Source organism: Tinamus guttatus, unplaced genomic scaffold (genome assembly GCF_059628265.1).
Source record: "Tinamus guttatus ecotype Peru unplaced genomic scaffold, ASM5962826v1 Tinamus_guttatus_pri_ptg000325l, whole genome shotgun sequence".
Lineage (NCBI taxonomy): Eukaryota > Metazoa > Chordata > Aves > Tinamiformes > Tinamidae > Tinamus > Tinamus guttatus.
The window spans coordinates 386,590-404,427 of NW_028288859.1; the positions used below are offsets into that span (position 1 = coordinate 386,590).

At 34.0% G+C, this 17,838-nt stretch overlaps 1 protein-coding gene across 1 annotated transcript in view; it reads left to right on the top strand.

Moving 5' to 3' along the window:
- NEB (nebulin) overlaps positions 1-17,838 on the top strand; it is a 120,218-nt gene that overhangs the window by 14,143 nt on the left and 88,237 nt on the right. The window contains 23 exon segments of the mRNA XM_088529148.1: positions 146-247; positions 332-439; positions 534-638; positions 1,109-1,207; positions 2,069-2,173; positions 2,733-2,840; positions 2,925-3,038; positions 4,009-4,206; positions 6,016-6,123; positions 7,055-7,153; positions 7,880-7,984; positions 8,083-8,190; positions 8,660-8,971; positions 9,528-9,734; positions 9,963-10,067; positions 10,972-11,079; positions 11,984-12,295; positions 13,395-13,601; positions 14,293-14,397; positions 14,537-14,644; positions 15,066-15,377; positions 16,146-16,352; positions 17,306-17,410. Of these exon segments, the coding sequence (XP_088385274.1) occupies positions 146-247; positions 332-439; positions 534-638; positions 1,109-1,207; positions 2,069-2,173; positions 2,733-2,840; positions 2,925-3,038; positions 4,009-4,206; positions 6,016-6,123; positions 7,055-7,153; positions 7,880-7,984; positions 8,083-8,190; positions 8,660-8,971; positions 9,528-9,734; positions 9,963-10,067; positions 10,972-11,079; positions 11,984-12,295; positions 13,395-13,601; positions 14,293-14,397; positions 14,537-14,644; positions 15,066-15,377; positions 16,146-16,352; positions 17,306-17,410 (3,447 nt within the window).

Genomic DNA, 17,838 nt, shown 5'->3' on the forward strand with positions numbered 1-17,838 from the left:
GTTATTCTTGTGATATCCTGGTATTATTCTATAGATGGCCTAATCACAGTTCTTCATGTCATTTCAATGTTACTGTTTTCATTTCTAATGCATTGTGAATGAGTTTCGATAAAATCTTCTGCACTGTCATTATTTTCTTTTGCAGAAATTGTACAAAGAAGCCTATGAACGATCAAAAGGAACAAGCATGAATTACTGTGACACTCCAAAGTTTCAGATTGACAGTGTTCTAAAGAATTTTAGTGATGTATGTATTTTTGCATTTGTTTGTGTATTTCAGTGTTGATATTCTAGATTACCTTTGCTAATCAATTTGTAATTATCTTCCTAGGTAAAATATAAAGATGCATATCAAAAGAATATTTTAGGACACTATTTAGGAAGCTATGAGGACCCACACCATACACACTATATGAAAGTTGAAGCTATGAAGAGTGATGTAAGTACAGCACTAGCTGTGTTCTCATACTTATATTTTCACTTCAAAGAAAAATAATTTTTGCTTTCTTACTGATTGTTTTTTCTATCCCTAGAAAAATTACAAAGCAGATTATGAGGAGGATAAGTCAAAATGCTACTTCCCTCAGACTATAACTCAAGAATATGAAGCTATTAAGAAGTTAGATCAGTGTAAAGATGTAAGTAGTTGCTACCAAGTAGTCAATTGAGTACAGAATGACCACTTCTAAGGTCTGTGGAAATCTCGAGTGATTCCTGCTAAATTCTGTGATTTTGAATTTCACTTTTTTAGCGTAAATTTAAAAGCCACATTCATTTATATTTTAGAAGCCTTTTGTGACATCTAGTGATCAAGACAGATACAGCACAATCTTTTTTATTTAACTTACTTAAAGTTAAAACATGAAGTCAGAGGAACAGAATGCAGAATGAACCTCAAACATCTGTGTGTTTAAGTTTACAGTAAATGCTTTAAAAATTATTTGTTTTCTTATTTTTATTAAGTAATGTGAGAACAAATGTATAGAACAATGCCTGTCTTCACCTGTGCTGTAACTGCTTGCTATCCCAAGCAATGCTATATAGTTGTCCAGGTAAAAAGTTTTGCTAATGTATGTGTACTTTAAACATATTCATTATTTCCCTTTAGCACACCTACAAAAAACATCCTGATCAAATCAAATTTACTCAAGTGACAGACTCTCCAGTGCAGAAGCAAGCAGAGATCAATAGCAAACAGCTTAGTGATGTAAGTAAACTTACTACATAATGAAGACACTTGGGTATCTTAAATTTCCATGTATCTGGTAGAAAATACTAGTGTATCTCTTCTGTGACTTTCTCTATGACATCTGTACTACGAGAAGTTCAGTGCAGGACTCAGAGGTTATAGTAATTAAAAGTGGAAGTAAATTGGAGTCACACATTCTGACCTTTTTGAAGATTTGAAGCCTTCCTAAAAAAATATTTAATCTATAATTCTGCATTTAGTCCGTATGTATTTATTTATCAACTTTTTTTTTTTTTTAGTCTCGTAATGTTGTGTAAAACAAAGACCAAATGCTGAGTAGTTACTATGGCCATTACCATTCACCCCAGTTAGGGATTAATACTGGTGCTCTAATGCTGCTTCATGCGTTGGATGGTGGGATGGTGTGCACTCGGTGTGTTTGTAGATACTACTAAAAGCAGGGGTGGGGACACACTGCAATGCATTGCTGTTCACAGGGACTTTGACTGGCAGGGGAAATGAGCTGTCAGGAACCTCCCAAATTTCAGCCAAGGCAAATACCAAATCCTGCCCCAGGCAGGAGTAACGCCCCTTGCCACAGGCCCAGCTGGAGAGCAGCTCTACGTGAGGGACCTGGGAGCGCCAGTGGACAAGTTGAATAGGAGTCAGCTGATTCTAGTAGGCTATTTAGTAGGTTTTATTGTCTGGGGATTTCATCAGCATTAGATTGTATTTTTATTCAGTTAGAAAATAGTCATAATATTATGAAGTATAGTGATATTTTTAACAAAAACTAAGTTTTATCCCCTTGTTCGTTTCTGTTCTCCCAAGAAAAAATGATTTCTGCCTTTTCTAAATGATTATCTGACTGTTTTTCAGCTGAGATACAAAGCTAAACATGAAAGTGAGAAGTTCAAATGTTCTATACCGCCAGATGCTCCGTTTTTCATCCAGTCCCGTGTTAATGCCTATAACATTAGTGATGTAAGTATTAACTTTACCCTGTAATGTAGATAGCAAGATTTGTTCAAAGCAAAACTTTGTGTAAGAGTATGGAGTACAAGTAATCGATTTTGTTGATTGTAATAAATATTAGGATTGCTACAAAAATTCCAAGCAGCTAAAAGAGTTCACATACACATAAAATTCATTGAACACCCACAACTGGCATAAAATGCAGTATTTCTTAATATAGTCTTAATATATTTATTAATATAATAAACATTAGTGTTTTATATAAAAAGTGCAGAGAGGGTATTCTTGTTAAAGTGATTTTTCTGGGAATAATAAGGGGTCGTGAAATGGAGTTAAGTTATCCATAGGATATCCATGGATATCCAAAATATCCATTGTTAAGTACTTCATTGCTAAGAAATTTATGCTGTTCTTTGTGTATTACTCTTTTTGTCATACTCAAAATAAGCATAATGTTAATTTGTAATATGAAATGTTGCCAGTAGTTTTAAATGCTGGATTTTTATTTAATATTTAGTTACATCTGAATTAATTAGATTCCTATGACATTTTTGTTTATTTTCTTCAGAGTTGCTACAAGTATGATTGGGAAAAGGCTAAAGATAAGGCGTTCGAAATCAAAGTTGATGCAATTCCACTTCTTGCAGCTAAAGCTCACAGTAAAATTGCAAGTGATGTAAGTATGTTTTTTGATTATAATAGCTTTTCAGGTTACGTTTTAAATGGAATTTGGTTTCACTGTTTTGTTCTGGCTGTGCAGGTGCAATATAAGAAAGCATATGAACAGAGTAAAGGGAAAATGATTGGAGCCCTGAGTGTTCATGATGATCCCAAGATACTACATTCCATGAAGGTGGCCAAACAGCAGAGCGATGTGAGATCCTTAAACTACTTTCTTTTATTCATGCTGTTTATTCATTTCTGGCTTGCAGGCTAGGACTTTCACAGAAATAAAGGAACAGTCTTGCTCTTATAAGGAAAAACTATATTAAATAAATCGTAGGATCATAGGATAATTCAGGTCGGAAGGGTCCTCATTATGTCATCTAGTCCAACGTCCTACTTAAAAGCAGGGCCAGCTTTGAGGTTAGACGAGGTTATTGAGAGCTTTAATTTATGAATAGACCCATCCATCATCCACTGTTACCATTCTTCCTGTTATTTACACTGTGCAATGCTTTTGTTTTGCAGTCAAAGTTGTGGTATGCTCTGGAAACCTTGCACAGTTGGTTATTTCTGCTGTCTTCTTGCTAACAGCTGCCAGGTTCCTTCTGTGTTCAGTTCCAATTTACTGTCCATTATTTCTATTTATGAGGTGTAATACACCCGTAAAATAATACGTGTTATTTCTTCTCTGGTGGATAGCACACAAAAACTATGAAAATCCAACAGCTTTGTCACCTACTGAAGTTAGTCCCTAAGCTTATATGTCATGAATTAACACATCTATGAGTGTAGCACAGAATCAAGTATTGGACTTGTAAGTCAGCTTCTACATTACTAGGTACTAATGTAGCATGTGCTATGTTTGCAGATAACTCATTAAAATATTTTAAAAATTCGGTTTAATGAAAATAAATAATCCATATTTTCTATCTGTGAAACATAATTATACCCTCCATTTAATAATTAGATCTGTTTGCAATCCTAATATCGCTAGTTTATTTGAATTTAGAGTTGTAGACTTATGTGAATATATAGAATTATATAAAATTATATGAATTTTGAATTACAGAATGGCAAGCACATAATGTTATATCAGAAAGCAGCATCCTCTGAGAGGAGTGTAGAACTGACCTTGACTTAATCTCCTAGCAAAAAGTATTTCTCAAATTCTTTTTCAGCGTGAGTACAAATCGGCTTATGAAACATCGAAGACCAACTATACGGCACCATTAGACATGATCCCAGTTGTTCAAGCCAAAAAATCTCAAGCAATTGCCAGCAATGTGGACTACAAAAACATCCCTCATAATTACTTTTATCCACCTGACAGCATTAATGTGGAGCTTGCAAAGAAAGCCTATACTATTCAGAGTGACGTAAGAAATTTGTGTTTTTGTGGTTTTGGTAACGCTGACCAGGTTGTTACTGTAACAATATTTACTGCTGCAGTATTTAAAGAGAAACTTCTTTAGCAGATAGAGTATCAGGATTTAATCACTGCTTTTCAACAAATGATCATAGCTTTGTGTTTCAGGAGTTTGTGAAGGGAAGCATAGCAGGAATATCATCTATTCTGTAGGTGTACTTCTTCAAAATGTCTATGTGGAATTCCCTCTCTCTATATGTATAATGAACTGAGTTATTCTCTTTATTGATAACAGGAATTTCAAAGTGATGATGGCATTTTCTAACCCCAAAGTAACTTTGAGGGAAAGTTATGGGTAATTGAACTTACTATTTTTAATACAGAGTACTTTGAAAAGAACTCTGTTTCCTATTGAAATTCTAATTTTTGGGGGTTTATTTTAAAGTCACAAGTGACTTGGTTCAGAAGAAACAAATGTGTTTGTTTTTCTCATTAAAAATAACAGATTTATTACTGCTAGTGGATAGTTTTGGAATATTCACTGCAAAAATTTTAAATCTTGAGAATGTATGATGTCTCAGTGAATTTCTGAATATTTTTTTTAGTTTCATAGAACTTTGAGGATTTACAAAGCTAATTAGCATATCTCAAGAAACTGAGAAATTCAGTAGATACTTTTTTTCTAGTAACATAGCATCTTTCCAGAATCAGCAGGTAGATTGGAAACCTTTTTAACTCCAGAAGGTTTTAGACCAAGGCAATACTGGTGATGTCTGACTGCACCAACTGTATGTTATGTGCTGGCCAGCTAAATGTTTTGGTTCAGATATTTAAGTGGCTCACTGTCATACTGGTTTAGCTAACAGAGAACAATATGAACAATAGTAGAAAAATTGTATGGGCATCTCTACATGTTGCAGGGCAACATGTGCAGAAATATTGCAGTGAAATATGTATCAGCTAGGTTTGTACAGTGCAAAACTGTGGCATACTATCTAAGTACTGCATGTAGAGTGCAAGCAGGCTGCAAAAATGATGGCAGAGTATTGTGTTAGTTAACGACACCCAAACTAGTTCATTTAGACAGTCAAGTGTATTTGCAAAGCTGTGCCGAGCTGATGAACCTCTCATGCATGTGAGATGTAGCTGAAGTTGTGTATTACAGCAGTATTTGTCAAGAGAATTTTGAATTTTTGATGAATTCCTTCAAGTTGATCAGTCAAATGATGACTGAACATTCAATTTAAAAAATGGAAGAAGTTTACATTTTAAAAGTTTGCTGTATTTTGCTGTGAACACAACACATTCTTTGCTCTGGGTTGAGTAAGAATAGAATACTTGTGCAAATCAGGTTCAAAATTCTTTTTGAGAGCATCTGTAATTTGTTAATTTGGCAAAAAAATAGCTCTAATGAATCATAGTAGTTTCATATGTAATTTGTCATTCAAATAATTTATCATTGAGAAATAACCAGATTGGAAGGCAGAATATAACACTGAAGTTCATATTTTTAAAGGCATACAGATTAAATATTCTGACTTTTTTTCAGTGCATGTGCTTATGTCTGTTAATTTTAACACAGGCATTGTGTGAGGGAGAACAGAGTTTTTATCTTCTGGAAGCCTTTGGATATCTTTTCCTTAATGTTAGATGTTTCCTTGGTTTTCCTTTTTTCATAAAATCAAATTTATTGATGTGGTATTTAAGCTTTAGAGTTTAAGCTTTTTTACTGGTATCACTGAAATAGTTTTATATAGGTAATTCAGATAGATGGAATCTTCTTTTCACTGGACTGCATGTTTTTCTCTCTCTCTTCCAGAATGAGTATAAGTCAGATTACAATAGTGACATGAAAGGTTGCGGCTGGATACCATTAGGATCTCTGGAAGTGGAGAAGGCTAAGAGGGCTTCAGACATTCTGAATGAGGTAATGAAGTCGAGTGTAACCAAATTCTCACTCTGCTGAGAGCACTTTGTGGGGGAAAAGGCAATGAGAGACTGTGGGTGCTGTATCTATCATACTGTCTTTTAATATGAAACTCTTTGCCTTTCATTGACTAAATGGGAATTCTTTATGGGCTCAGTCCTAACTTATAAAAAGTAGTATATTCATTTGTAGATTAACCAAAACGCTTTGACTTTAACTACTTAATTTACTTGGTGATTCATTCTGCTGTCAGCTGTTTCTTTTGGAAAATCAGCATGTCTTTGTTGACTTGTAATTAAATTGTGGCTATGGAAGCATACATTCCGGGTACTACGTTTTATGCATTTTACATAAGAAATCTTTGGATTTAAAACACAAAAAAATCCACTGACTGCTGCTGAGATGTCCTGTTGGTCCTTTGGGCTCTTTATATCAAAATAAAGATCTAGTCACTTGTATCTAAACATAAGACTTACGCACATAAGTAAAGCAATGGGTTTAAGCTGTGAATCTGATTTCACAAGGATGCCTAATCACAGACCTCAGGTGCCTAAATACTAGTAATATCCAGAATTTCATTCACTGTTTATCAACAGTTTTTTTGTCTGAATTAGATATCCTGGTGTTTACTGTGTTGAGTGTTATGAGTATTATGATTAGAAAATCTACCTTTTTTTTTTCTGTTGAGTTTATAGAGAAATTAGGCACCTGCATCACTCTTATGAATATCCCCTGTCGTCCAGGTGCCTAATTTTTAGATGGTACAGAGCTTCATACTCAACTGCTAAGTCCTTTTATTGACATGTGATGAACATCTAGCGGAAGGAAAGAGCATGATAAATGAATGTATTAGCTTATGTTTGTGTTAGAGTTATAATATCTCTTTTTATCCATGCGGGAATGTAATATGACACTTTTTTTTTCCGAATAGAAAAAGTATCGCCAGCATCCAGACACTATTAAGTTTACACAGATTGAAGATGAGCCTGTTATGGTTCAGGCTAAAATCAACCAGGCTCAAAGAAGTGATGTAAGTTTTGCCATTTCTGATTCATGTATATGTATATATATGTATGTATATATATATATATATATATATATATAGACACATATATATATAGACATATATATATATATATAGATATATATATATATAGACATATATATATAAATATATATATATATAAATAGGTAAATTTATTATCTGAAGTTGCTAACTGAAACCTCTGTAGAAGGAATCATGCCCTGATATTCAGTGGTGGTTGCCTTCTCTTCCAGTCCGAGTGGTTCTGTTTTTCATGACTTGTGTGTTCCTATACTCTGAGACCATCCATTTCTTTACTGTTGCTACCCTCACTTAGTCATCTGTTTTTAAGAGAACTTCTGAAATGACTGTAAATGTGAATGTGTGTGCATGCACATGCAAATATTTTGTGTGTATATGCAATTCTGCTTTAGTGGAAGATCATCTGGGAATCTGCTTTTTTTTTTTTTCCTAATTTTTTTCAAGTGACTTTTCATATTTGGTTTCAGTATGTAGGTGTGTAATTGTGTTTGTGGTCATCATTCTTAATATGTTCTTTACACCAGTTAAGTCCATGTGATTTATGACATTCACTTGACAGAGACTAGTATTCCATCTCTGTCTTTCTTCATGAGTGAGATAAAATGAAATTATGCATCTCAGCCTGATGAAGTCTGTAATCATTGGGCCGCCCAAATTTATTTCTTTAATTTTCTCTACTTTTCTCTGCAGGTACTGTATAAATCCAAAGGTGAAGAAGTTATTCACAAGTATCACCTTCCTCCAGATGTGCCCCACTTTATCCAGGCTAGAGTTAATGCCTATAATATTAGTGATGTAAGTATATACGTGAATCCAGAGGTCTTCATTCAGCTTACATTTTTAAGATTCAGTTAGACAGAAACTGTTCATACCAAATTCACCTTTTCTTTTAGAACTACTACAAAAGTGGATTGGAAGAATTAAAATCAAAAGGATATGATCTAAGAAGTGATGCTATTCCTATCAGAGCTGCCAAGGCTGCTAGACAGGCTGTCAGTGATGTAAGTATGCCCTTCCTCAAGGGAGTGTTTTATTCAAAACAGTTTGCTTAAACATAATCGCAAACATGGTTTATGATATCTGAAGGTTGCTTTACTTGTTGCCTTAATGGAGTCTGTTATTGCACTTTTTATCTAAACATCGATCAACTTTAATTAACACAGTTATAATACTTTCTTAGGGATGGCCTCAGGGAAGTCTCTTACTATTTTAAGACTCCTTTCCCTCTTCTGATCAGTATAATTGAAGTAACAATACTGTGTAATTTGATTAACTGATATTTGTATAACAGTGAATTGTAAAGAGATATATGTCTGGTTTTCTTAAGATTGTGTTATATGGGTCACTGATTTATATGTAAAAACAGAAGCCAAACAGACAAAACCCCATAAGCATAGTTTGCTTTTGATTTGCTTTTTGCTAAGTTACTGCACTTAAGATGATACTCCCTGTTCTGTTGTGCTCTAACAGGTAAACTATAAAAAAGGCTATGAACTTGCCAAGGGTAAACTTATTGGCTTCCAGAGCCTCGAAGATGATCCAAAACTAGTTCATTATATGAAAGTAGCCAAGTTGCAGTCTGAACGAGAGTACAAGAAAGATTATGAGAAAACAAAAACTAAATACAACACTCCACTGGATATGGTCAATGTTGTGGCTGCCAAGAAGGCTCAAGAGATTGCCAGCAATGCTAATTACAAGAACCTCCTCCACCACTACACTTATCTACCAGATGCAATGAACTTGGAGTTGACCAAAAACATGATGGAGATTCAGAGTGATGTAAGTAAAATCTCACTTGAAAATAATTTGTTGAGTCACCTCGGGCATGAACCAGAGAGATTTAGGAGAGGTCCCTCAATTCTTTTAATTCCTATCTTTTAAAAATATTTTCACTTTCTGATTAGAATGCTTACCAAGCAGATTTTCCTCTCTGAATGGAAGGCATTGATGCATCCCCATTGGCTCACTAGAATTAGAAAAGTCTCTTTCCTGTAGACCTCTCTATAAAGCCAAGCCTGTTAGACTGTGTTGCAGCAAAGAATGAATTCAGCCATGATATGTGGACACCATACAGTGAAAATTTTTACATGGGGAAGTGAACTTAGTAAATACTGAAAGGGTGTCACTGTTTCTAAGAAATGAATCATGAAGGAAAAGTGGCTAATTTTCATCCTTGCAAAATCTCAGAGGAGTTTAAAATAAAATCTACTCCTTTTAAGAGTTCATATTTCCTGCTAGTGTTGAACACATTGACCTAGACTATATGATTATAGTTCTAAACAGAAAAAAAATTCTTTGGGAAAATCTTGTTTCATGTTGGCTTTCTCTCCTTCAGAATGCATACAAACAAGACTATAACAACTGGTTCAAGGGTATTGGATGGAGTCCCCTGGGCTCTCTGGATGTTGAAAAAGCTAAAAAGGCTGGAGATGCACTAAACGAAAAGAAATACCGTCAGCACCCAGACACCATCAAATTTACAAGTATACCAGATTCAATACCAATGGTTTTAGCTCAGCACAATACCAAGCAACTGAGTGATGTAAGAATTCTTCATTATTTGTGCAGTATAGTCATTTTCTTTTTTTAATGTACATATGATATAATAATGGATATTCCATCTTTCAAATTTTTAAATTCTAAAAACTGTACTAGTATTAAAATTGCCATTTATTAGTAAGAATTAAGCATTATTACTTTGCTTATTTGTTAACAATAATATTACCTACCTTGTATTGTTAACAAATATGTTATTTATTCTTTGTTTCAGGTAACATATAAGCAAGAAGGTGAAAAAGTAAAACACAAATACACTCTGGATGCTGATGTTCCACAATTTATTCAAGCCAGGGTCAATGCCTTCAATTTGAGCGATGTGAGCATATAACCAGTATTTCGTTCAATATTATATTTATCACTCTCTTACTAGAAAAATATGCCTTTTATTTATCTATGCTACTACGTTTGAATATACAAATGCAGGTTTTAGGTTAGCAGAACTCTTGCTTCTAGAAGTCAGTGGGTTTTATCTTTGCTAAGCAAAATTTTCAAGTGCTTCTCTGAGTACTAATGAAAATAAACATATTTTGGTGCTTTTTTCCAAAATGCTTGGATATGGTGAAGAAGAAACCTCGTGTAACTTGATTATTAGTTACTAGTTATTCAGTTACTAGTCTACCTGCTTTCCATGACTTTTTGCATCCCTCCAACACTGCAGAGAGCTGCACTGATAATATTGCCTTTATTACCTTGGTAATAGTAATTTTTTGGTGGCATTATCAGACCTCTAGGAACTGGGTAAAAGTTCCCTTTATCCCATGCTGTAAAAAGCTATCAAGTACTGCTAGTCTGTCCAGATGCTACCCACTAATAAAAAACCAGTCAGACTACTTTGCATCACTTAAGACCAGAGGTCCTAATTTTGAAGCTAAACAAAGGAATTTCTAAAGGTTCGAGGAGATGAAAAAGAATTTCGCTTCAGTGGAAGCAAAAGCACTGCTAACAATTTTTCTGTATAAACATTGCAAAAAATTCCTAAGAAGTTTATCAGTTAACTACATGAATTAAAGTGATTGTCTTGAATTGCTTTTTTATCTTTTTAATAAATTTGTTTTTCATAATATAAATGAAAGTAGTTGTGTAGAGATCTTTTCCTTGCAATTGCACAGCTTAAACTGAATCCTGTCACCTATAATAAAAACGAGTTTCAACAACTTAGTTACAATTACTGTAACTACTTGTAACACTACTATCTTGTACCATTTTTTTTTCCCTCTAAGGCTAATTACAAAGCAGACTGGAAAAAAACTATTGCTAAAGGATATGATCTGAAACCTGATGCCATTCCTATTATTGCTGCTAAAGCTTCTCGAAACATTGCTAGCGATGTAAGTATTATGTGCATAGACAGAAATACAAAGACCTGTTTCATTAACACTTCTGCAGAATATTGTGCAATAAAGCACATTCTATATCCATATAATGAAACAGAGAAGCTTATCTCTGAGAATTGATTTTTTTATGGTACTGGGAAAGTACTGGAAACTTGTGAACTTCAGGAAAAAAAGCTGTTTCTTCAGAAATGAGTCATAACGTAGCTAAGTGCTGGTGAGCTGGAGCTCTTTGTTATGTGGAAACATACTTGAGGTATGCACTGACTTATTTGAAAGTTCCCTTTTTGTAACTTATAACTGCTGTAGAATTGCAGGTCTATTTGCATGGCATTCATCAGCTGTACAGCAATGTGATTATTATCAGTCAACCTCAGTCAGCTGGCAACAGGAAAGGTCGGTGTTCCATCGGATGCAGGCTAGGAGAGGAGATTGGGAACTCGGAAATAAATCCACTACTGTTAGCAAAAGGCCAAAAATCACTTCCAACGCAATTTCAGCTGCCTCTCCCTAGAATCTGAATGTTGAGTGTCTGTCTATCTGGATGTTTTTTACACTTTTCAATTACATAGTTTTGTGCCAGTGTTTTAATAGAACCCAAATATTCCTGAGAATCAGAGAGCTTTGGCAGTAAAATATAATATGGCAGAGACAGTAGCAGAAGCAGGCTTTTATTATGTATTTAGATCAAAATCTATACTAGAGTTTAGGACAAGCTGAGCGATCTAGTGACACTCTTCCTTTTCATCTAAATAATCCAAAACGGTCTGAAAAAAAACATTTTATGAGTTTACAGAATGGTTTGCAGTTGTCACGATATTGAATTTAAAAGCTTTAAACTTACTAAAAATATGTCTTTCCTTTCTGAAGTGAATCAAGGTTTCTTTTACTTTATTTCTAGTACAAGTACAAGCAATCCTATGAGAAAGAGAAAGGCAAACAGGTTGGATACCGTAGCTTGCAGGATGATCCCAAACTTGTTCACTACATGAATGTGGCGAAAATGCAATCAGACCGCGAATACAAGAAGGATTATGAAGTCACGAAGACCAAATACCACACTCCCTTGGACATGTTCAGTGTGACAGCTGCCAAGAAAGCTCAGGAAGCAGTCACAAATACAGGCTATAAACAACTAATCCACCATTATACACTCTTGCCTGATGCTGTGAACTTGGAACTATCAAAAAATATGATGCAGATTCAGAGTGATGTAAGTAAAAATAAATCATTTCATTTTATACTCTGAGAATTACTGTATTTTTGTATTAACCGAGTAAGACTGAAAAGTGAATGGTAGTAGATTGACAATGGATGGGGAAGTGCCGGTTTTAGATCCCTGTGTTTTCTAAAGTTTATCATAATTATGTGTAGTTGTTAAATTCCAGGAAACTTACCTAACAAATAACAATATTCTTTTTAAAAGTCCTCCAACAAATTTGAAATTCTAAAAAAAGGCTTGAACAGCCTGATTGAAAGTGTTCTTCACATTCTGAACTTAGTTTGACTAAGGACAATGGGACAAGTATAGGATCTGAATTTTATTGTTTTTATGTGTCATTCTTTTTATTCTTTCCGAATACAGAAATGTTCCTCTAGGGGTTTTTTAGCTTCTCCATTGTATTTTTACTTGTTCTTGCTGAGTTGGCTGAGTTTGCTTGGCTGTCAAACTCAACATTTTTATAAGGAGAGGAAAGTGATACTTTGGGTTGAATTCTGTGCTGCATACATATGCTATAAAAGTATTTGGTCTTTTTGTCAGATTTAAATGTGATGATCTCATTATTTTTAACTCGGTACTTCAGAAATATGCTTTATTTTCATAGCATCTTCATATCTTTATTTGTTTTAAAAAACATTTTGTAAAGTATGATTAAATTGGAATGGTGACCATTCAAGATTGTGCAGAACCAGGTGATTAAGCCAAAGTTGCTGAAGAAATTTTTCAGTGAATTAATTCTGCTGAAAACTGAACCTACTGACAAACAAGACTGTCATTTAAATGCTGATGGTATTTTTGTCAGTTTTTCATTTTTTACCACACAAACTTTGTTCTAAGATCTGTGCATTTGGTTTCCAGTGGTAGTTCTACAATTTGGTTTAGTGAACAGAATTTGTTTGCCCTTAATTTATCAATAGTTTCTGTATTTTGCTGAGGATTTGGAGACATTAACTGTTCTGGCATAATTGCCTACATTTTCCTTCAAAAAATGAATGACCAGGATAAGTTTTGAGACCTCATCTGTTTTTATGTGTCTGGGCATACTAATTTTCTTTCTCTCCTGCTGTTTTTCCTTGTTTATTTTTAAAAGAATGTCTACAAAGCAGATTTTAATAACTGGCTAAGAGGAGTTGGTTGGCTGCCAATTCAATCACTGGATGTCGAAAAGGCCAAAAAAGCTACAGAGATTCTTAGTGAAAAGAAATATCGCCAGCACCCAGACAAGCTGAAATACTCCATTACGATGGATGCCATGGAACAGGTGCTTGCTAAACACAATGCCAACACCATGAATAAGGTGAGACTATTTTCAGATGGTCATGACTGAGCTAGTGTTAGGTCTTTCACACGCAAAATTGTCTTGTGGATACATTCCCACTGACGTAACTAGAATCCCAAATGAATATAGTGATTTGCTTGGATAGGACTGTGCAGTTTATACAGATTGAAGCCCCAGGCTGGACTCATAATTACAAGTGTTTCACTTTTTAGTTACAAAGTTAAGAGCTTTCTCCTCCGTATGTGGTTAGAGATGCCCTCTCCAGATCTATAGCACTTATGAAACCTAATAATCAGCTGAAAAAAAAATAAATTTTGTATAAGTACTTTTTGGAAGTGGGAATACTTTGATATGTAACCCTAGTATTTGGAACACCAAAGATCCTTATCCATGTTTTCTGTGAAAATAGGGTACAGGAAAGAAATATGCTTTGCATTTAAAGATACAAAACAGGAAAAAAATGCAGACTGAAGTTTTTCATTTTCAGTATGGATTAGTTATCAAAACACACTGCAGATTTGTCAGATGAAGTACAAAAAAAAAGAATATAATATAGCTAGCTTTCAGTTATATTTGTGAAGATTATTTATAGTGTTTATGGACTTTGTACTGCAAAATATTACTTATTACACATGAGCAAAATGAAAGCAAGCTCTTGTTTTATTAATATGAAGCCTTTCCAATGCTAAATGCAACTTTGTAATTGCAGAGGAGCTACACTGATAAATGGAACAAGGAGAAGACCAGCATTCATGTTATGCCAGACACTCCAGAAATTCTGCAGTCTAGAGTGAACCAGATCAACATGAGTAATGTAAGCTATCATAATCAAAGTGAACATTCAGTGTCTGTTACGAATCACAAATAAAAAGTTGGCATAATTTTTTTGTCTCTTGTGAAAATACTTTCACTATCTTATTAGAATAACTGTTTCCTTTTATATTTTAAATTAGAAACTATACAAAGCTGAATGGGAAGAAGACAAGAAGAAAGGTTATGATATGCAGCCAGATGCTATTCCAATAAAAGCAGCCAAAGCCTCGAGAGACATTGCAAGTGATGTAAGTTTTGTTCCCTGGTAACACTCAGAGAAGCTGATTATTTCACCTGTAAACCCAATCAGATATTTTTCAAAATGCTGTATTATGCACAATTGTGTTTTTTCAAGCATTTTGAATCATCTAAGTTTCAATTATATGCTTGCCGTGGTAGACGTTTACTCTCTCTCTCAGAGGTATTTTGTCTCCTGTAGAATAATACTGAACAGTGCATTTTGCTGAGCTTCATATGCTTTTGTTCAATGGGCTTTTTGGTGAGACTGAACAAGTTTAAGCCTGAAAACCAATGAAAAAGAACTTGTGATTAAGAAAAAAAAACAACAATTTTGTAATATTTTCTAAGTTCTAGAGAAAAATAGAGTCTAATGACATAATGCATTTTTTGATTTAAGTTTTTGCTGCTCTTTGTCTTTCCTCCTGTCAGTATAAATACAAACTAGCCTATGAAAAAGCAAAAGGAAAGCATATTGGGTTCCGCAGCCTTGAAGACGACCCGAAGCTGGTTCACTTCATGCATGTGGCTAAGATGCAGTCTGATCGTGAATACAAAAAAGATTATGAGAAGGCAAAAACTAATTTCCACACTCCAGTGGATATGCTCAGTGTTGTGGCAGCTAAGAAGGCACAGGAAGTGGCTACAAATGCAAACTACAGAAATTTGATCCATATTTACAACGTTTTGCCTGATGCTATGAGTCTTGAATTAGCCAAAAACATGATGCAGATACAGAGCAATGTAAGTGTGACTTTTCAACTGTTGCATTGCCAATGAAATCATGTTTAGCTTATGAATGAATACTGTAAAATAGCAGAATTTTCTTAGCAAAATTTGTTCAGTTATGTATGAATATGTAGGAAATAAAATGAGGCTTCTAGCAATGATAGTGATTGTATATTTCTCAGACTGCTCTGAAATACTAATTTACGTCTGTTGCAAAAGAATATGGCCTGAGAAATACATCATTTTATTTATAAGTTACGTGTATGTTTATTGCTCATATGTCCAGTCAGGCTCTTTAGGAACAATTCTGAATGCAGGCCAAGGCAGAAAAGGCTTCACTTTTCACTAACAGTGTTAACTTGTACTTTCTAAAAAGATGCCCTTTCAGAAAAAGGGGAAACCAGCTAGGCAGCTGTGCTCAATGACTTCTTGGGATGTTAAAATTCTAGAGGAGATAGGTTGTTATTTATTTTGTTCTTCAGGTTTATGCATAATGGTTTAGGTGAACCCTCTTCTTCCAGAGGGCCTAATTATGTAATCTCATGCCAGCAATCTGTCATCAGGAGGATCTGAACAATGTATGAAAGACAGGATAATAATAAAAAAAGATAACCACTGTAATAAAAATATTATTTATAAATAAGTCCCAGATACATCTTAGTACTGTATAGTTCCTTTCAGAATAAGTGCATTCTAAATCTAATATTCGTTAAACACTTAAGAGGTATCATGATTGTAGACTTATTCATATATCTGATTATTTTCTTTTCTTTCTGCTTCCAGAATCAATACAAAGCAGAATATGATGAAAATATGAAGGGTGTTGGATGGATGCCATTGGGATCTTTGGAAGCTGAGAAGAACAAAAAAGCCATGGAAATTCTCAGTGAAAAGAAATACCGTCAGCACCCAGACAAGTTGAAATACTCCATTCCTATGGATTCCATGAACATAGCCTTAGCTATAAATAATGCGAAAATCATGGATGAGGTAAGAAAGTATTTTTAAGTTGGCAGGAATAAAAACAAATTATACTTGATCTAATCTTACTGTGTGAGCAACTTCGGAAAGTGTCAGTTTTGGCACCTAATAAAATGCTTAATTGTCATCATATTAACCTTAATAGAGTTTGCTATACTTGAAAGCAGACCTTGACTGAAGTGTTTCTGAAAAATGCATAGACACACACACCTGGGGATCACATAATGTTCTGTAAAATTTGCCCAACCTAGCAGATTTAAGAGTTTTAAGAGTTTAGCTTTAAGGGCTGGAAGTGTGAGTGTGGTCCATTTTGAAAAAAAGGTTTAAAAATTTTAAATGTATGGTGTATTTTTGTCTGATGCTTGTTTCATTGATATGAAATTGCTCTATAATATGAATGTATTTTAATGAGATAATTTCTGATTCTCCTGCTGAACTGCCATTATCCACTTGCGTCCACTAAAAGTTTCTAGTGTTCATGTGTGCTTAAATGATAACCAGAATTTTAGGTGCACATCTCTTAGCTCAACTTCCTCCAAGAAAAACTCTACTACCTCTTTTAATTGATATTTGTTTTCCAAGTAATAATCCTCCATTTCAGACCAAAGAGCCTACTTTTATCAATCTTTATATATACCTCTGACTTGGGTTTGAAACATGTTTTTTTTATGCTAATGATTGTTGCTAACACTGTTAGAAAAGCAGGATAATAATGTGGCAAGATTGGCATTTCTTCCGTTTTTATTTCTGCCTTACATATTAACTTAATGAACTATTTCTCATTCATAGTGTTTGTAAGTAATGAAATTAAAATACAAATATTCCTACCAGACTAGCATCATCTTCAGGTTCATATCTCAAAAGAAAAATTGCATTTAAAACAGGAAATTACTTTAATAGGAATAATTATATTTAGTTTTTGATTGAGATTGTTATGTTGGCATCTTTCTTTTATCTTCCAGCACCAATATAAACAAGCATGGGAAGAAGACAAAAAGAAAATTCATATCACACCAGATATTCCACAGATTGCTTTAGCAAAAGTCAATGCATTTAATATAAGTGATGTAAGTACTGTCTGTAAGACTAATAATTTGCTGCTATTTTTGTTAGGAATAAATGTGGTGACATCATAGGAAGGTGTCTGTAATTCTTGCTTTGCTAACTTGTGCTAGTTTCCATTAAAAAAGCTATTTATTTTTATTTTGCCCTCTTCCTCTTTGAAATTAAATGTAAAATGTTGTAAAGAAAAAGTAGCATAGTATTTATGGACATATTATCAAATATAAATGTAGATAAGTAAAATATAATAGTTATTAACAAAATAATAGAGTTATTCATGTTCGTTATTGTGTTTATTATTATTATTATTATAGTGCACAAAATAGTGTAGTGGATTCAAAATTCTTTTTTTTACATTAAATCTATTTTTGTGTAACGAATAATACTATAGCCACTTTTTTCAGTAGCTAGTGGTTAAATCTGTGTATGCTAA